Source organism: Phocoena phocoena, chromosome 6, assembly GCF_963924675.1.
Source record: "Phocoena phocoena chromosome 6, mPhoPho1.1, whole genome shotgun sequence".
Taxonomy (NCBI): Eukaryota; Metazoa; Chordata; class Mammalia; order Artiodactyla; family Phocoenidae; genus Phocoena; species Phocoena phocoena.
This window is the reverse complement of record NC_089224.1, coordinates 113,776,742-113,796,411: the sequence shown is the minus strand read 5'-3', so window position 1 is coordinate 113,796,411 and position 19,670 is coordinate 113,776,742. Positions and strand designations below refer to the sequence as shown.

General features: G+C 67.2%; 1 protein-coding gene across 1 annotated transcript in view; it reads right to left on the bottom strand.

The window, feature by feature from the left end:
• Nucleotides 1-2,634: 2,634 nt before the first annotated feature.
• KCNT1 (potassium sodium-activated channel subfamily T member 1) overlaps nt 2,635-19,670 on the bottom strand; it is a 67,179-nt gene continuing 50,143 nt past the window's right edge. The window contains exons 15-31 of the mRNA XM_065879977.1: nt 19,463-19,571; nt 18,979-19,087; nt 18,045-18,194; nt 17,473-17,711; nt 16,940-17,156; nt 15,597-15,702; nt 14,143-14,315; nt 13,714-13,785; nt 13,474-13,608; nt 13,153-13,264; nt 9,523-9,624; nt 9,037-9,120; nt 8,827-8,955; nt 8,476-8,496; nt 7,374-7,683; nt 2,866-2,950; nt 2,635-2,755 (exon numbers count right to left, since the gene is read on the bottom strand). Of these exons, the coding sequence (XP_065736049.1) occupies nt 2,635-2,755; nt 2,866-2,950; nt 7,374-7,683; nt 8,476-8,496; nt 8,827-8,955; nt 9,037-9,120; nt 9,523-9,624; nt 13,153-13,264; nt 13,474-13,608; nt 13,714-13,785; nt 14,143-14,315; nt 15,597-15,702; nt 16,940-17,156; nt 17,473-17,711; nt 18,045-18,194; nt 18,979-19,087; nt 19,463-19,571 (2,274 nt within the window). The remainder of the gene's footprint in view (nt 2,756-2,865; nt 2,951-7,373; nt 7,684-8,475; nt 8,497-8,826; nt 8,956-9,036; nt 9,121-9,522; nt 9,625-13,152; nt 13,265-13,473; nt 13,609-13,713; nt 13,786-14,142; nt 14,316-15,596; nt 15,703-16,939; nt 17,157-17,472; nt 17,712-18,044; nt 18,195-18,978; nt 19,088-19,462; nt 19,572-19,670) is intronic.

Genomic DNA, 19,670 nt, shown 5'->3' with positions numbered 1-19,670 from the left:
AAGTCCTGGACGGCAGACCCCAGCCTGCACGCCCGTCGGGGGACCCTGGGACGCAGGAAGCCGTAGCTTGCCAATCTCACAGGAAAATGCTGCAACTCTTCTGAGAGACCCACTCATCAGGGCGCACGGCTGCCCCCAAAAGAAAGAGGCACCTCTGAGACCACTGGGTGTGGACCGGGGTCGAGATGAGGGCCAAGAGCGTCGTGGGGTGCCCGCCTTGTGGTCCTGCATCCGTGTTCGGCCTCCGGGGCGCGGGGCGGGCCGGCGCCATCTCGAGGAGGGGCCTCCTTCCTCTCTTGGCAGGTGGACTTGGGGTGAAGGACTGTGCTGTGCCCACCGTCCTTTGTTTCTCCTTTTCTGCCTTCTCTGGCTTTAGTAAGCATTTGCTGTGCTTCCGTATCTTCTCGTCCCCCAGCTGCCAGTCGCACTTCTTTGTGAGATTCTGGGCGGCCGCCCCGAGTCTGGGCGCCCACTTGTACCTGCCGCACGTCTGCCTGTGAACGCTCGGCTCCGGGGTGGGGCGAGCGGGCACCTTAAGCCGGTGTTCCCAGGCCCTGCGCCCTTGACAAGCCGGAATGGCCGGCACGTTGCTGGCGTTATTGTTCTGACCAGCTTTCTATAGGAATAAATAAAAGAGGTTTTCCTCTAATTTTGTTATGTTTGAAAAACTCGGCAAAACATTGAGAAATGTTCTCTACTCGCTCGGTCAGGGCGCCCGGGTGCAGGTCTCCAGCCTCCGCTGGGCCCTCTGTCTGCACTTAGCAGTGGGTATGACTGTGCATCCCGGTCTGGAGATGAACCTCACTTCTCACCGCCTGTCCTGTGCACCCCAGACTCAAGTCAGACAACTCCTGAGGATCCCTGTCGGATGCCATCTTCCCCGTGTGGGATTCCAGGCGCCGCAGCCCCACCTGGTTGGAGCCCCCGGTCCAGCGGCCAAGCAGGGTCCCCTCCCCTCAGGGAGTTGGAGCGTGGGTGCCAGGAGAGGTGGCAGGTGCAGGAGAGGACGCTCGCTGGCAGGACCCCAGGAGCCACTGACCCTGCTGGGACGGGCCCTGGCCCCAGAGGCCACCCTAGCCCATGTTGGCGGCCTGTTGCTCCATCAAGGGCCCTGGGGTCTCCCAAGCCCGGTCAGCCCCCTTCCCGACTGCCCACAGCCTGCACCATCCCCTGGGCATGTAGACGCTCTCTGGGCGGGAGTGTCCCCAGGCGGCCAGCGTGGGGGAGAGGAGCTGCACGTGTGCCCCTCCCTCAGGGCAGGCCCCTCCAGCAGCTGTGTGGCCCCGCCCCGCCCCGCCCCCCCCCCCCCCCCCCCCGGGTGGGGGGCCGCGTTGGCTCCTCTGCCAGCCTCTGGGAATACTCTCTGTAGGAGCGGGAGCCCCACCCCAAGACAAACACGGCTGCCTTGTGCTGGCGAGGGGCACACATCCCTCCTGGGCACGGCCGGGCTCCAGGGCCAGGCAGCTCGCCAGGGAGCCCTCCTGGACCCCGTCCCCGCCACCACCTGAGTTGCTTCCTGCTTTTCGGGAATGCTCAGGCCAGCAGCATCTCCCTGGGGTAGGGGCTTCCCTGTGGGGACCAGTGGGTTGGGGACCAGAGCAAGTGTCTCTAACCCTTGAAACTGGGCGGCTGGGGCAGACCCAGGCCCAGAGCTTGAAGCCATGGAGGGGAGGCCTTACAAGCCATCCTCTTGTCTGTAGGATGCATCCATTTAATAGAAGTTTCCAGCACTGAGCGTGCAAAACCTGTCAGAAAGAGTCACACAGGAACCGCGGTGGTGCCCCGAGTCCCTCCCTCAGAAGGAGAAATGTCCCTCGCGGAGGCCTGGGCCTACCAGTAGCCCAGCGGCTGAACTGTGCTTCAGGTCTGGTGTTAAAAGGAGGTCAGATGACGTGGCTGCGAAAGTTCAGCGTAAAACCAGAGGAAAAGGCCGTCATCTGATTCTCTTCCCCAAAGTCCAGGGCCGCTGTGGGGTCTCACAGCAGCCCCGCCTCCCTCCTACCGAGCCCAGGCTGCTGGCACCTCTCCAGAGCCCCCCTGCCCCGCCCCTGCCAGGGCCTCGGCCGCGCTGCAGACCCTCCTGCTTTTCATTTCCTTCTGGAAAAGGCTCCCTTCACATGCCTGCCTCACCGTTCCGGAGACCCTCGCGGCCCGACTCTGGGCCAGACCCTCACAAGTGAGACCACAGGGGACCCACAGGGCAGACAAGGGTGGCCCACCGCCCCGTGGCTTGGCTGAGAGCTGTGGGCAAGGCCCAGGAATCAATACCAGCCGTGGCCGTGGAAACGGGCAAGTTCAGGGGCTGCAGTGTGCTCTCCTGCTCCGGTGTGAGCCCCCGGCCCGGGCCTCTGCGGTCCAGCCTGGCTCCTGTCTCTGCACTGCGGCCAGACCCGGTCACGAGTTGCGGTGCGTTTGTGCAAAGCGCCAGGGATTGTATAGCTTTGTAAAAACAGGTGAAAAAGGCTTCCCAGCAGCGTCTGGTAGTGCCCGGGGCCGCCTCGGCCCTCCCCGGGTCCGGTCGCGGGAGCAGCTCCGGGCTGGGCGGCAGGTGGGGGTCGGGGCCCTGCGCTCACACATCACACGGCCCACGGACCCTGGCAGGACGAGGTCAGCCCCGAGGGCTCCACACGGCACTCAGAACTGCGTCTCGTCCCGCGTCTCGGGGTTGCAGGAAGCCAGCCTGTTGCTGCAGCTGCTCTTCCGGCTCCGGGAGCTGCTGGCCACGTGGGCCAGGGGGTCGGAGCGGATGAGATACCTGCGGGGAGGGCGGGAGGTCCCCGATGTCTCTGCGCCTGGGAGGCTGGGCTGGGCGCGCACGCGTCAGATGGGCAGGTGTCCAGACTCGTCCGGGGGCCCGGTACTTACACGATGTCGTTGGGCTCCAGCCGCGTGTCCGGCGGGGGGTTGATGAGCACATAGGAGAGGGTGTTCTGTTGGTCGTTTATCTCGTCTGCGGAGACAGGGCCCAGCGCGCAGTCACCACTCGGCACCCCCTCCACCTTTGCTCTGGGGGGGCCCCGAGGAGCTGGCAGCTCTGGTCCAGCTGCAGAATCCTTTCAGCCGCTCTGCCTGAGCCCTCGTCCTGGCGAACCCAGCAGGGCTGGTCCTCCCTGACCGACACTGGCCTCGGCACCCGCGCTGCATGGGCGTGGGGGCGGCCACGAGGGCAGCAGGCACTGGCCCCCCCGGTCTCTCGATGGCTCGCCTAGCTGAGTCATCAACATCTTAGGGTGTGCTGACCCTGAACATCGAGCACACCTGTGCACACCGACACGTGTGCACCCACCTACACACCCGCACTGACACTCAGTGCGGCCCTCAGACTCCCTCCCTCCCCCGCCCCCCAGTGCCCTGCATCCCCACCCCATCCAGGCCACCCCCAACCCCTCCTCAACCCTCCACTTCAGACTTGTCCTTTCCTTCCCAAGACCTGCTCCCGTGGCACCAGCCCAGAGTCCGCCCGGCTCAGTCTCCCAGAGGGGCCCTTGGGCACACACGGGGTCCGAGCTGCCCGTCACAGAGACAGCCTGGGGTCCAGCCCACGGGGTGGCTGTGGATTCTGGAGAAACCCTGGTCACCTCACAGGTGCCTCTCCGGCCAGATACAGGGACAGGGCTGGCCGCTGTCTGGCAGTGACCCCAAGCTCACGAACGGCTGGCGGCCTCAGTTTCCCCATTTGGTGATGGCTAAAGGCGCCCCCTGACCCAGGACCGGGCATCAAGGGAACGGCCCTCCAGGGGGATCAGGCCCTGGGTGGCCTCTGCCCCCGGCCCCTCCCATTCCCTTCTCTCGGCACCGTCCCTCCCGTTGGGAGGGCGCCAGCCGGTCCACTGAGGGGTGGGATTCTCTGCGAAGCTGGGGCAGTTGCCCGCTGACTAGCCGGGGGCGGGGGGGCTGCGGCTCCCTCCTCTGAACTGATGAGTTCAGGGCCGCATCTGGCGGTGCATTCGGGACCCGCACGGCGGCAGGCGGAGCGCGGTGTGCTTCCTGGGGACAGGTCGGGGCACAGGCTGGGACCCGGGAGCTGACGGACACGTGCAGACCCTGACGGCATCAGCTAGTGCCAACCTCGCGTCCACGCCCGGGAAGGGGACGGCCTGACCCCCGCGCGGGGTCACGAGCCAGGTTGGCTCACGCTGGAGGCTGCGTGCCTCCAGGGTGGGCAGCACGGAGACGGGCAGTGGGGGCAGCGGGTGGCGCAGGTGGGGGCGGGGAGGCTCCCGAAGGCTCTCAGGGATCCCGCACCCCTGACCACAGCCAGGACGGCTCCACGGGGACAGGCGCACGGTCAGAACAAGGAAACGGAGAGGCCGGTGCTGGGCCGGGCCCCTCTGTGTGGCTGGGGAGAGGGCGAGCCACGCCTGCCTCGCTGGGCCCTCCCCTCCGGCCTAGACCCTGCTTCTCCCCCGGGGGGCATGGATCCCAGGCATTCCCGGCCCGAAGCAGACCCAGCTCCGTGCTTACAGGGGCCCGGCTGTGGCGCCCAGGGCTGGGTGTGCTCTGTTGCGAGGCCCAGACCCCGACTTCCGTGGGACGGGGCGGCCGCGCCGTGCCTGCTGTGCTCTGGTGAGGGCCCGGGGCGCGGCCGGGGGCTGGTGATGGCACTCCTGGCCAGTGACCAAGGGCTGTGCTGCTGTGCTCCCCCTTGCACGCGCTACCAGGCACCGCAAGCCTCTGTGCGGGCCCTCCTCCTTCAGCCCGCAGACCAGACGCCCGGCCCGGCCCTGGGCGTCCACGCGCTCCTCTGGAGCCCCACCCTCCTCCGTGCACTGGGGGCAACTGTAGCACCTTCCCCCGAGAGGCATACCGCTGCTGGGTCCTCATGGCGGTGCCCTCCCCTGCAGCCCCCCAGGATCAGCCTCTCCTCTGGTTTTACATCCTGGCTCAGGCACCTCTTGGTGTCCACACGTCGGTGGGGGGCTCAGGACACGCCACCCGGGGAGCCTGTGGGTGCGGCCACCCCTGCCCGGGCGCCTTGGCAGGGAGCAGGGGTGAAGCTGAGCGCAGGGAGGGGGCGACGCAGCCACCCCGTTCACGGCGGCCCCAGGCTTGGACTTGGGCTGGCCTGGGGGCTCTGCCGTGAATGCGGTCGTGGGGTGCGGGGTGAGGAAAAGCACAGGGGCCCCGGGGATGCCAGGGCTTTGCCTGCTCAGGCAGCTCCCCCGCCGTGAACCCCGGAGCTTCCCGCTCCTGGGCCTGGGTCTGCCCCTGGCCGTCCAGTCCCACCCGAGCTAACACCTACCTGGGCTCAGGAGGCCTGCCAGCGCTGGGGTCACCCCTAACCCCAGGGGGCCGGGGCGTGCTGGCTCTGAGCCTCCCCGGATCGTGAGGGGCCCCCAGGGAGCGAAGGGGTCCCAGCAGGGAGGCCTGGACTCTGTTCTGACCTCTGTTGGGGTCTGGGGGCACGTCTGGGGGCTGTGGAGTGTCTTCCTGGAAGACACAGGGGGCCCACGCAGCACCTGAGCCTCCGGATGAGACAGAGAACCCCCTCCTGAAGCCCCAGCGGGGGCGCGGTGGTCAGCCGTCCCCCGGGCTTGGGTGGCCCTCCGAAGGCTCAGGGCGTAGCAGACCCCAAGGCCCCAGGCACCAGCCCACAGGGCCACGGGCACCCTGGCCTGGGGCCCTCCATCTGGGTGCTTCCCGAGAGCTGGGTGGGCTCCCAGGGGCTGGCTGCAGGCCGATGGCCACCTCCGTGCTCAGAGCAGGGCTTATCTCAGACAACAGTTGGGGCAGAAGGGCTGGGGTACTAGGGTCAGTACCGAAGTCAGCAAATGAAGGAGGAAAGTTAAGGTCCCCGCGGTGGGGCGGCCTGGGAGCTCGTGGGCCCCTGACTGCAGGGACCCTCCCTCGTGTCTTGTCCTGTCTGCCTGCCTGGCCGGGGCGGGCGGCCACCAGGTGGACCGTCGGTGAAGGGTTGGCCTGCCCCTCTGCCAGACTCCAGCCACCGGAGCAGAATTACCTTGCAAATATCCCAGGTTTACCCGATTCATGACATCACTGGCTGTTAAATTTGCTACATCCTCTACGGAACACACAGGAAGAGGGACAGACAGAAACAGAGAGAGACAGGTGAGCAAACAGCGCAGAAGAGGCGGCAGTGCAGCGGGGAGGGGGGCAGGGGGCGGCTGCAAGGCCAGCCCTGAACAGAAGTTTGTCCCTGAACAGAAGTCGGCCCCTCATCTGCCAGGCTCTGGTGGGGGTGTGGGGGGCGAGGAGGCCCAGGGGAGCACCGAGTGCCCACCCAGGGGCGCCCGCTCTGGGGCTCAGCCGAGCTGGAGTCTCTGCCAGTGCGCGACGCGAGGCCGTGAACACGGGACACCCCACTCGGAGCCTCGGCAGTCAGTGTGCCACCCGGAAGGGGGGTGACAGCACTGAGAGGGGACAGAGGTAAATCGTGAGGCTGGGGTGTGGTCGGGAGGGGCTGGGCAGCTCTCATGGGCGGCCGTCCACCTCGGGCCCCGCAGACAGCCAGACCCTTGGGCAGCTCCTGGGTGAAGCCCGAGCTGCCTCATCCCACTTGGAGGGGACTTAGGGGCCCCTGAGCCAGGAGGTGGGCACCTGGGGACAGAGCCAGGCCTGGGAAGTGGGCAGAGTCCCCGAGACGGAACCCAGCGGAGTCCAGAGCCTTCACCAGGCCGGGCGGCGGTGGGGGGCTTGGGGCCCTTTCGGCCCCATCAACGGAGGCAGCAACTCTGGAGTGAGGGGAGGGGACGGGCTCCTCTCCTCTGGCCCAGCCAGGGCACCCCAGGCCTGTTCACGGTCACGTCACAAACTTCTCCCCAAAACAAGCTATGGAGAAAATCTGCCGATGCCAACCGCCCTGGCGGTGTCGCCCTGAAGTCGCAGGAAGCGGGTGGCCGTGCGCTAGGGGCAACGGTGGGGCCCCCGTGGCCCGGGAAGAGTGTTTTGGTGCTTGGCCGTTCGACCGGCAGCCCCCAGATCTGCCCCCGTAACCCCGAGCTCCAGCTGCTGGGAGGGCAAGGGGAGGGGTGGCCGGGGGCTCTGGGGTCTCCCTGCCACACCCTGTTCTTGTTCTCACAGTACGCAGCGAGCCTCTGTGTTTCTGACCCCAGCAGGACCGGCTGCAGGTGGCCGGTCTGTCCCCGACCGAGGCCTGTGCCCTTGGCTTTCGGGGAGCCCGACCCAGCCCCCCCCCACCCCCAGCTGCCTCCTGCAGGAGAGCTGCCTGCTAGGCTCAGCCGGCCTGGGCCTTTATTTTACAGATGGGGAAACTGAGACCGCAGAGTGGAGGGGTGAGCCCTTCCTTACGCGGAAGCTCCACACGGGGAGCTCTGACGGGCCGCGGGGCGGGTGCCCCGGCGGGCAGAGCGCGGGCCGGGAAGGCAGACGGGCAGACGGCCCTGCGGCCTTACCGTAGCCAGTGGTGGGCAGCCCCAGATGCTTCATGCGGTTCTTGACCAGCTCGGAGAGCTCCTGCCGCTCGGACCGCTGGTGCAGGCGGAGCCGCTGCTGGCTGATCTCCTCGGCCGCCTTCCCCGTGTGCCGGGCGCCCTTGCGGCTCAGCCTCCGTGCCCACGGCAGGCTCTTGTGCCGCAGGAGCGGGCGCTCCGCCGAGCCGCCGCCCACCGTGTGCCCGCCGCCACCCGTGCCTGCCCGTGAGCCCCAGGGCCCCTGCGCCTCCCGGGTTTCCTCGTGGTGCTCCACGCTCACCGAGACCTGGGACTGGCCGGGGAGGAGGGGTGAGGGCCCAGGAGAGGAGGGGGACCCGGGCACGGGGAGGGGGACAGGGGACAGGGGAGGGGCTGGGACGGGTTGGGAGGGGTGCCGGGCAGAGGATGGAGTGACCCACGGAGCAGCTAGGGTGACGGGGAGGAGGACAGTCACAGTCCCTGGGGGCACCTCAGCCCAGGGCCGCCAGTGCCTTCCTCTGCAGCTGGGCAGAGGGTGCCGGGCCACAGCCCCAAACCACTCAGCCGTCCCAGCTGCTGGCTCTAGGTCTGTCTCTGATTTGCTGGCGAGAGGCGGCACCTCCCTCAACCTCTCTGGGCCCTGCATGTCCCGACTTTGCCATGGGGCGGGGGGCGGGGGGCACCTCCTCTGTGCGACTCAGTTTCCTCATCTTGGGGGCAGGAGAGAGCGGGGGTGGGGCACATGGTAGGCTGGGAAGTGCCAGGGCCTTCCTTGCGTGGCTCAGTCGGGGTGTGGGGCTCTGGGGGTGTGGAGATCGGGATGGACAGTGGGGAGGAAGGGGTACCTGCCAGGACAGGGGCCGTGGCACGAAAGGCAGATGTCATGGGGGCTGGGGGACCCTGGGCTTCCCGTCCTGGGCCTCAGTTTGCCCATCTGTATGGGGGCTGGGGTGATGCCAGGAGCCCTCCCTGAGCCGCACCTTGGCTGGCGCATCCTGGGGCCTCGCTCCCTGACCTGTCACCCGGAGCCCAGGGCCCTGCGCCCCTGCCAGGCGGGACTCGTGCATGTTAAGTGAACCCCCGTGGGCCTGAAGGGACCACTCACCTGGGCCCTGAGGTTGTGAGGCTGCAAAGGAAACCAGGGCAGCCTGGGTACCTGTGGGGCTCCTGCCCTGACCCCCAAGGCTGCCTGAGCCCTCGTGGACTCAGGACCCGTGGGCAGGCCACCCTCTGCAGTTCCAGCGGGCGGCACAGGGGCCCCACAGTGCTCTCGAGCCGCCCCTCCCCCATGGGGGGTCACAGCCACCCAGGGGATGTCCACGTATGGAGGTATGTGGGCCTGACCCCAAAAGGGCCTGACAGCAAAGGCCCAGATCCCCAAATTGGAAATGGGGCGGCCCGAGTCACAGAGAAACGGGGCCGCCTCAGGGAGCCCTTCTCCTCCCCCTCCCCGCACCTCCGAGGAGGAGAAGACGTGGCACTCGGTCCTGTAGATGCCGATGGGGATCTCGGCGCTGGATGAGCACAGCTTCTGGAAGAGGCGGCCATAGGTGCGGATCCACAGGTCGTCCTCTGTGACCTTCATCTGGAACGCGGGAGCCTGGGCTGGGCCGGCCTCGGGCAGGAGGACCCTCCCCAGCAGGGCCCGCCCCGCCCAGGCACTTACGGCACAGAGGTAGCCCGAGCCCGGCGTGGTGTCCAACCCCAGGAGCAGCCTGGTGATGGGGATCATGTAGTCCTTCACGAAGGACTGGAGAGGAGAGACCGCGGTGAGGCCAGGCAGTGCGGGCAGATCTGCCTCCACATCCCCTGGACACGCGCGCCGGGCGCCCACAGCCTCCCGTGCGGTGCGCCCAGCAGACAGAGCTGGGCGGCCTTTCCTGGCTGTGGTCGCTCACTAGGCCGAGTGCACTAGGTCAAAAGGGATCAGAAACCCAGAGGCTGCCGGGAGCCAACCCCAGGGCAGCGCTCTCCTGGGAGGAAAGGACGGGGGACACTCGGGTGAACCCCTGCTGCTCCCCGGCGGGGATGGGGCCCAGAGCCTCCCAGTCCTGGCCGGCCTCCTGGGGACCCAGGGGTGGATGCTCAGCGAGGGGCGCGTGGCCCAGGACTGGAAGCGGATGCCGGGCGCCGGCCCCCCGCCCCTGCTGACCTGATACAGCAGCGTGTCCAACATGCTGATGCTGAAGACGCGGCCGGCGGCGAAGGGCAGGCGGAACATGAAGGCCAGGTTGGAGCCGTTCTCCCGCTCCCTCTGCAGGACGAGGGGCTCAGGCTGGCTGGTGCCCGTGGCCACGGCCGCGGCCACGCAGGGCAGGCAGCCCAGGGGCCTCCACGTGCACGGGGTGTGTGCACGTGTGCAGGGCGTGTGAACACATACAGCAGACGGCCGACCACAGGCCGAGCACCCAGCTACGCATCCCCCCAGACACACGGCGGGGCCAGACGCGGGGGTAAGGGTTCGCGGCTCTGCTGGGAAGAAACGGGAGCCTGGACTTGGTTTAACGCCCTGCCGTTGCCATCGCGGAACCCTAACCCTTACGGTAACTTCACCCCGGAGCACGAGTCCATGAGCGGAACTGACAGGACGGCAGGGCACGCGCGTGAGCAGACAGACGTGTCTGCCTATGCTGCGTGCACGGCGTCGCGAGGCTCCACGCGGGTCCCTTAGACCCACTGTGTGCGGCTCCCGTGGCCGCGGAACAGACGACCACAAACCCCAAAGCTCAAAACCACACGCGTTTACTCCGTCGGTTTTGGACGTTCCAAGTCCGAACAGACTTCAGGGGCTGGAATCAGGCGTCACGGTGACGTGCTCCAGCCGGCGGCCCCAGAGGACGACCCTTTCCTCTCCCTCTCGCCGTTTCCAGAGGCTCACCACGTCCCTGGCCTCTGGCCCTTCCTCCACCTCCATGCTGACCTTCGGCCTCCCTCTTGCAAGACCCCTGGTGATGGCGTGTGGGCCCTGGGTGAACCAGGGCCCCCTCCATCTCAGGGTTCTTCGTGGAATCGTCTTCTCCACCCTGTGCTGGTTCCGGGGCTAGGGCAGGGGCTTCTTGGGGGCGTTGTCCCCGCCGCACCAGGTCGGCCTATGGCTGAGAGGTGGCTTTGAGCCCGGGAGGCTGTCCTTCCTGCTGGACCAGAACACGCTTCAGACAGACAGAAAGTGGGCCGCGTAGACCACCAAGAGCCCTCTCGTGGCCCTTCTCACTGAGTCTGCACTTTGCCTCTGCAGCCTCCTTGCTGCAAGGTTGGACGGCGGGGCAGACAGACGCCCGGGGAAGGAGGCCTCACCTCTGTCCCTCCCCACCAGCAGGGAGCCCAAGGGCGTGCTGGACGGCACGCGGGCATCCAGGAGGGAAACAGTGCGCTATCACGTAAGAGCCGCAGAACCAGAGCCGCGTAGCGTGGTGACTCCAGACTGCGCACCACGGTGTCATTCAGAGCCCAGGTCGCACGTTATGAGGACAGACGGACAAAAGGACAGACGGAGAGATTCCCGAAATCGTTGAAGTTGTCAGTTTCCCTTCACTCAGAACAACGCATGGCTTGAGAAGAGAACCAGGACGGGTCGGGAGACCGAGGAGGAAGAGGCCTGACGCTTTAGTGGCTCCACAGGACTTTCCTGCTTTCTGAACGAGGGCCCTGGTTTCACGCTGTCCACTCTGTAGCGGCCGCGGAGGGTCCAGAGGCTTTAACCCGAGCTCCGAGGTCGCACACGACAGCGAACCGTGGGAACACACGGGGACGAGCCCTCCTGAGAACCACGCGGCCAGGGGGAAGCAGGCGCAGGACTGGCCGGGCATCCGGGGCCCTGCCGAAGAGGGGCCAGTCTGAACGGGCTCCTGGCCGAGGTCACTGTCACAGGCGCTGAGACGGCTAGAAGGATGACGCCACTGGGAGCCTGCGTCCTGGGATGCGGTGGGGAACCCCGACCCTGGGAGATCTTCCTGAGAACAACCTCCAGGGAGACACGGATGCCGCCCTCTGCGCCTGAATCACCCCCCGGTGCCAGCGCGACCTCTTGGAAGCAAGTTGATCTGAACGCCGGAAGTATTTCCAGTGTTCCTTCAGTTTCTACTCATTAAACAGGACTTGTCTCATGCAGGTTGTATGTACAGCGCGATCCCATCTTCCCTCCCCATCCTCCGCGGAATCCTCTCTGCGCGGGGTGGGCGCGCCAGCTCCATCTCCAGAGACTGGGTGGCATCACGTGTCTCTGCCCGCCCCCCCGCCCCCTCCTCGGCCCCACGTGGACCTCAGCCAGCAAGCGCCCAAGGCTGCAGCCGCCCACGGTCACACGTGCTCACTTCCTGACTTCTCCCAGATCACGAACGACAGGACTGGGCTCCCCACCGTGCACCCACGGGGTGGGGAGTGGGCCGCCCGCCCCTGCCCCTGGAGACGATCCTGCAGGGGAAGGCGCTCTCAAGTGGTGATGCCTGCCACAGAGGGAGGGGCTGGGAGGTGGATTTGAGATGTCTGCCGTGCAAGGAAAGGGGAGTGGGAGGACGTTTGCTACGTGTTTGCTGACGGACCTGCTTCACGCCCACCTCCGGAACAGGTCCGGGTGCAAGGCCTGTGGGGAACTGGGTTTGCTCGAGGGAAGGCGGCAAGTGAGGGCCAGCACCAGGGTGTCAGCCTTGACCCCAGTTCTGTGTTGGTCACCCCTGCCCGTGCTTGGATCAGACTGGCCCGAGCGCCTGGATACAGTCTGGCTGGGGCTGCTGAGGCCGACTTCCAAAGCCCACGGCTCAGCCTTGAGCGGAGGCAGGCTCAGCTCACGGGGCACTGCAAGGGGGCGCTTAGGGGGGTCCAGTGGGCCATCGTGTGGGGTGCAGGCCAAGCCTCCTCCAAGAGCAGGATGGCCCGAGCTCCCGGGCCACTGACTGAGGCCCCCAGCTGCCATCCAAGGAGCTCCAGGGCCACCACGGGAACTCACTTCCGTTGTCTGTCCGGGTTCAGAGCTCCCATGCTGTCCCTCTGTCTGCTGTCAGTGGCCAGGCCTGGCCTGGGGGAGCGGCCATTCGGGGGTCCTCCCCGGTGCGACACAGGGTCAGCCACCTAAGTGCAAGCCGTCCCCTGACGAGGACCTCAGCCCAGGCTCCCAGGGAATGGTCACTGCTCCCCGACCGCAGCGGCCAGGGTCTCCGTGGCAGCCCACCTGCTTCCTGGTTTCACCCAAGGCTGCCTGAGCACGGCCCTGCCCCTTGGTGGAAGGTAGTGCTGCACTGACCCGGGCAGCAGCCTGGGGCCCACAGACGTGCCAGGGCAGCACCACCAGGCCCGCCGCCACCCGTGTCCCTGGGCTCCACACCTGAGCCCAGCTGATGCCCTTCCTGGAGCCTGAGAAGCAGACAGCTGACTTCAGCTGTCCCGCCACACCGCTGTGTGACCTGAGGCAAGTTGCGCCCCCTTATCCCCGACCCCGACTGTACCGGGACGAGCACGTCCGTTCCCTGACAGAACGGACACGGTTCAGGTTTGGGCGCGGTGTCGGGGCCGGTGTCACCCGGGCCGGTAATTTCTGGCGTGATGGGCAACCTCTGCTTCACACAAGGCCGGGCCTTAGGGGGACAATGTCCACTCCTGGCCGATGACCCTGAGTTCTCCAGGCCGCACACTCAGGAGCCTCACGCTGGGGCTGGGCCCAGGTCTCTGAGCCCCCTGGCCGGAGGAGGGCAGGCACCCAGGCCTCCCGTGGCCCCAGTCGCCCACTCCCTCCAGGTTGTGGCGCAGGGGCTGAAGCCCTCAGCTCGGCAGGTCGGGCGGGGCTGCTCACCTTCTCCAGCCTGGAAAGAGCCAGAGAGTAGCTGTCCTTGGCGCGGAACTGCATGAACCTCATGTTGGACGGGTGGGTGAGCTCCGTGGTGATGCTGAGGCTGGGAAAGAGCCTGGGCAGGGGCGGGTCGCGGTCACGGTCGTGGGCGGGGGCTCAGGGCGGGTCCCGGTCACGGTCGTGGGCGGGGGCTCAGGGCGGGTCCGTGGACACGGACGTGGGCGGGGGCTCAGGGCGGGTCCCGGTCCCGGTCGTGGGCGGGGGCTCAGGGCGGGTCCCGGTCACGGTCGTGGGCGGGGGCTCAGGGCGGGCTGCGCACCGCACCGGAACATGGTCTGCACGTTGACAATGGTCTTTGCGTCGGCCATGTAGTCCTCCTTGGCACTCATGGTGCTCTCCTTGTCCACCACCACCAGGTTGTCGGCGTAGATGATGCCGCACTGCAGCAGGCTGTCCAGGCTGCGGGGAGACGGCCTGGGGTGTGTCCTGCTCCCTCCCACTCTGCCCCGGCCGCCCGGGGAGGAGGGGAGAGGGCGGGGGCCCTCCTGCGGAGCGGCGTCTTACTTGTCCACGGAGCCCTCCATGTAGTAGACCATGGGGAAGCAGCAGATGGCCTCCAGGAAGTGGTGGTCAGGCCTGTGGGCACAGCAGGTCCTGGAGGCACCCACCCTGCCCTGCCGCCAGCCGCCATGGCCAGGCCAGCCCAGCCCTGACCTGGGCGAGCAGGGGCCCCGGGACCGCAGCGCGTGGGACCAGGGGGGCCTTTAGAGGCCAATGGGGCTGCTCTTTATCGTACCCGCGGGGAAACCGAGGCCCCAGGGGCCAGGACAGCCGAGGCTGGACCCCAGCGTCTGGGGGTAGCAGTGCTGGAGGTCGGCCCCTGGGGGCTCATGGTCGTGGGGACCCAGTAGGGCCGGGAGAAGCCCTGCGGGAGGACGACGGAGCAGTGCCGAGGGCCGGGGCCGCTCCCCTGCCTCCCGAAGCGCCCCTCACCTGTTGTCCAGCAGCAGCACGATGGGATTGAGCTCTCTGCGGGGCCGGTAGTAGGCGCGGAGCGGCACGATGAAGTTGTACAGCCCGTTGCCCGCCGTCTCCGCCGACACGATGATCAGCCTGTTCTTGAAGCCATAGGCCTTGGCGTCCTCGTAGCTGTTGTGCTTGCAGCCCTGCGGCGGAGACGCCGCGATCAACCGCCGGGGAGGGAGACAGCATGCCGTGCTGGGGTCCTCGGCCAAATGACACCTGGTCGCCAGCCACCTGGCCTCACGGGGCTGCAGGCCACCAGCCCGCCGCACAGAGTGTGCGCTGGGGCCACCGTGGGAGAGGTCCCGTCCGGGAGGGAAGGGAGGTATCTGTGCGAGCACACGGTCTGTGTGTACACGTTCTGTCGTGGGTGCATGCGTGTACACACACTTTCTAGCTCTCTGCGTGGAGAGACTCAGATACAAAGCAGCAGTGAGCACACCAAGTGCCCAGACCGTACTTCTAAACATGGTTTCCACTAAAAGGAATCAGGTTTCTTGGAGGAGCAGTTGCTTCCAGGACTGGAGCAAGGCAAAAACAAGATGCGGGGGGTGGGGGTGGGGGCACCGTGGGTTCAAAGGCATGGACGTGTTCAAAGCTGAGGGGACATGTTGGAAGGACCGGGAGGCCAGCCTGAGGGCCCACCAGCAAAAGTCCACGTGTCAAAACCAGCATGATCCATATGGAATGCCGACGTAGCAGTAATGACCAACTGGTTTACCCTCTGAGTGAAAAAGTGGTGAGGCCACACTGACGTACACAAATGGCTAAGAAAGGGGAAACACTTTCTCCCAGTGAAAAGCTGACGTAAACACAGAAGGAAGTGGAATCGGCTGTGGCGGAAATGCGTCGGGGGAGCTCAGTCAAGGCCGGCTTATGTACCTGGTCCCCATGTGTCTCCCCACAAATGACGTCCTAACTGCAAAGGCGAAACAGTAGCTCCTCCAGCAGAGAGACTGGGTGCGCGAGGCACCCGTACCATGTGCTCTAAGGCAGCATCACGGGGAGGCCTCCAGGAGGACGTGGCACCTCCGGGGGGTCCAGCCCCCAGCGCATGGGCCGAGTCGCCCCCCACCCCGCCCCGCCCCCCGCCAGGGATGCTCCACCAAACCCAAAACACGGAGGCCCAGAGACCCTGGGGAGGGGAAGGGGCAGGGAGCGTCCAGATGGAGGGAGACAAGCTGTGGCTCTGGCCGGGAAGGGCAGCGAGGGCTCCTGGGACAACCAGGGCCAGTGGAGTGTGGGCTGCAGGCCAGGCCGGTTGTGGTGAGTGGACGGTGGCTACGAGAGGGGCACCCTCGCTTCAGCAAGCGCACGTGGACACAGGAGGGAGAGAACGCGCCTCTACAACAGACACAGATGTCGGGGAGGGCAGACAGGGTCCAGGACGTCCTCACCACTTCCCCAACTTTGCCGTGACCTACCTTGTCCAGCCGCAGGCAGCAGAAGGGGGCTTTCACGGGCAGGAGGTGGCACAGGGTAGGGGAGCTGCCAATGTAGGGCGAGTTGGGGGGGTAGCCCTTCACGTACCTGGGGGGAGAGACAGGAGCCTCAGCCTGGCCCTCGGGCCCTAGGCTGCCACGTGGGGGTGGGGTGCCAGACCCCTGCAGACCTGACTGGGCCAGGTAAGACTGCATGCAACGCGCGCACGTACACGCGCCCACACACACGCGCTTACACAGGCCACGAAAGAACCTTAAGGGGCTCTGACGGCCCATCACCCCCTGGTGCCCCCAGCACCCCAACGCCGGGGCAGACGCTGGCCCGTGGTCCCCGCTCCACTGGCTCCCCTGGGCCAGGCTGGTCGCCCCACAGGCTGTACTCCCCCCGCCGTCCCCACAGCACCCCGCGCACACACACGCGGTGGTTACCCTGCCGTGGTTGTCCCCCCAGGCCGCCTGGAGAGGGGCTGGCCTCCCGCTCCACCTCCGGTTGGCTTAAGGGACGTGGCGTCCGAGGCCAGCCCGCCACCTGCCCCAGGTGTGCAGGAGCCCTGCCAGGCCCCTCGATCTCAGAGCCGGTCCCCGGCAGCCTGTGTTTAAAGCATGTTTACTCCACCACGGGGCAAAGGCAGGAGCAGAGAGTGGCTGCAGTGACAGCCCGGCTGGGAAGCACTGGCCGTGCAGGCCGGCAGCTGGCCATGGCCCTGGGGTCAGGCACCGCCTGTCTGTCCCAGACGAGGCCAAGTGGCCAAGACCTGGGGACACAATGGGGTCTCTTCTGTCTCATAATCTCAGAGGAAGACCTGGGCCCAAACCCAGGACAGCATGACGGCTCAGGATGGGCCAGTGGCCTCCACGCCCGGACGGCACCTCACCCCGGGCTCCCCTGTCTGTGACCTCTGCGGACCACGCTCAGAGGGCAGCCACCCTGCCAAGCGGGCCGTGGCACTGAGGCCTGGCCGCCCAGGTTGTGATAGGGGAGGACGAGGGGTGAGGGCGGGCACTGCCTGGCCTTCCTGTCCACGAGCTGGGTCCCCAGAAGATTCCACTTGCCCGACAAGGTCTCTGGGGAAGCTGTTTGGAAGCCTTGTTCAGAGCGTGGGGCAGACCCAGGACCGGCGCCGCGGGCCCACCTCTTCCTGGGTGCCGGGCACTCACATGCTGCCCCCCCCCCTCCCGTGGAAGGCTCCCGGTCCCCCTCCAGCCCCGGCGGCACTCACTCCCCCACAGACAGCCCCTCCCCCCTCCCGTGGAAGGCTCCCGGTCCCCCTCCCCCCTCTCCCGTGGAAGGCTCCCGGTCCCCCTCCAGCCCCGGCGGCACTCACTCCCCCACAGACAGCTCCTCCTCGTCCTCCGACTGGTCACTGAGCAGGTCGCAGGGCAGCAGGGTCGAGCTGTCGGCCACCTCCAGCACGGGCGCGATGCTGGGCCGCCGGCTGCCCGAGCCGTTCTCCGTGGGGAGTGCCAGCTTGCTGCCCCCACTGCCTCCGCCGCTCTGTGCTGGCTGGCACTCCGTGTTCTGGAGGTCCATGGCCACTGTCCCTGGAACGGAGCGGCTGAACTTGGCTGGAAGTCCCTCCCCTGTCTGTCCCGGGGACAGGGGTTCCCGGAGTGGAGGTGGACAGAGGCTCCCAGTGACCCTTGACGCAGGGCGGTCTCACCCGGGTGGGCACTTGGACATCGATGCCGACACAGGTCCCCACAGGAAGGCAGGATGCCCCCACGGGACAGATGTGCAAACTGAGGCCAGAGAGGCTGGACTTGCCCGGGGTTACGCTGCGGGCCTGAGCACCTGGGTCTCCTGGGTGGGTCCCACACCCACCCCTCCCGCCCCACCGGGAGCTGGACTCGGCCTCACCCATGGAGGCGATGATGCTGTGCACGGGCAGGCGGGACGACCCCTCGTACAGCCCCTGCCCCGCGAAGCCCTTCTTCTTCTGCTTTTCCTCCTGCTTGAAGATGAAGGCCGAGTTCTCCTCCTTGGTGATGTTGATGTAGAAGCAGGTGTCGGAGGCGGCCAGGATGTGCCGGGGCCCCGGGTTCAGCAGGATACTCTTACTCTCCTCCCGCTTCAGGCCGATGAGACACACGCCGTACCTGAGCGGACAGGGCGGGGGCTCGATGGGGCCTCCTGGGCTCCTTGGGGGCTGACGGTGCAGCCCTCCGCTCACGGGTGTCGGGATGCCTTCCCACTCGACGCAAAGACCCACCGAGGGCAGCCTCGAGGGAGCCTCGGGGGGTGGGGGAGAGAGAGAGAGAGAGAGAGAGAGAGAGAGGCCCCGTGCGGGTCTCACGGCTGAGTGGGCGTGACGTCTGACCCTGAGGCCCCGCTGGTCCACCCTGCAGCGGGCACGGGCCACGCCCATCTCAGCCTCCGGACCCCGCCCCGCACTCCTCCCACCCTGGCCTGGACCGGGTCGGGGGACGTACTTCTTGTGCGCGTGGAAGGCAGCGTAGGTGAAGCTCTTGCCCTCGTACTCGCGGAAGAACTTGCTGTCCCCCATGCGGATGTGGTAGACCTCGTTGCCCGAGCAGCGTCCGTACATGCGCTGCCACTGCTCTGGTGAGTCCTGGCCTTCCCTGGGGCGTGGGGAGGGTGTCACCCCCACGGCCGCCCCCGCCCAGCTGGGCCATGGTGCCCCCCAAATGTGGCTTCTGCCGATGTGGGTGGAAGCCAGCGTGACCCCTGACCCCAGCCCCTCCCCGTCTGGCTGAGACTAGACCTGGGTGGCCTGATGGGTCCTTGGCCAGTTTTAAAAAGCTGTAAACACAATGGTCTGATTTTTAGGGGTGTCAAAATGTTTCAGAGTCAAGACTGGCCTCTGCGGCCTGTGGGTCCTCCCAGGAACCCCGGGCCACGTCCTCTTCCCCTGCCTGGTCCCTCCCCCAGGGCCGCCCAGGCCCCACAGGGAGCCGAGGCCACCCGTCGGGGCCCCCCACACCCCAGCCTGGTTTTCCCAGAGAGAAGATGGTGCCCCTCCTCTGTCCCAGGGCAGCCCCTCGCCTCAGGCTCTGCCTGGGACCCCAGCCCAGGTGCCAAACACCAAACGCGCCTTCTCTTACAAACCAAGCCCCGCCGGACCCCGTCACTGTGCCTAGATCCCAGGGCTCTCCTGCTGCCCCCGCTGCGGCCCTCTGCTCCGCGGCGGGCCCCGCCTGCAATTCCCAGCAGCCCCCAGGCCGCCCCCAGCTGCGACCCCTCGCTCGGCGAGGCACCGACGGCTTCCCCAGCTGGGTCCACGGCGGTCGTTTCCCCTGGCCTCGGCCCCTCCCATCACAGGTCTCCTCAACGCCTCCCGCTCCCCCAGCAGCCCCCCACCCCACCCCCGTCCAGCTGGCCGCGCGGCCCTGGGGCAGCACTCACTGGCCGCGGGACGTGTGCACCAGCAGCGTGATGAGGGTGGGCGTGGCCGGGCAGATGCAGCTCAGGGCCAGCATGGCGTACTTGCATTCCTCCTCACACACCACGTGCTCTGCGGGCAGGAGCGCCAGGGCCACCACAGGCTCTTGCTGCCCCTCGGCACACGCCCCCTTGCCCGGCGCCCCCCAGAACCCCTCCCCGCCCTGCCCAGCGCCATCCAGTGCCCCGCCCCTGGGAGCCTGTTCATTGTCTCGGCTCTTCTGTGCTCGTCTCCCGGCTTGACCGAGAGCTCCAGGGCTGGGGGCGGGCTGTTCATTGGTCCCCCAGGTGTCCAGCACAGGCCTGCTCGCCCCTGCCCTCCAGGGGTCGGCACAGGCGCCCAGCTCGGGCACGCCCACAGAGGTGCTCGTCAGACACTGCTTCTGCCCGCCCTGGCCCGCACGCTCGCCCGTGAGCACACAGGCGCCCCCCTCCGGGCCAAACATACCTGCAAACTTGACGTGAAACTTGTTCTCAGGCTTGAGGATCTGGACGTAGAGAGGGCAGTTGGGAGCAAAGTCCTTCACAGCCCAGGCGCGCAGAATGGTCTGGTGGTCCTAAGGCAGGGAGGCCACGGTCGGTGCTGACGGGCAGCAGCAGCCTGGGGGAGGGGCTCTGCCCCCAGGCGCCCCCCCACCCCCGGCCTGCGGGCAGGG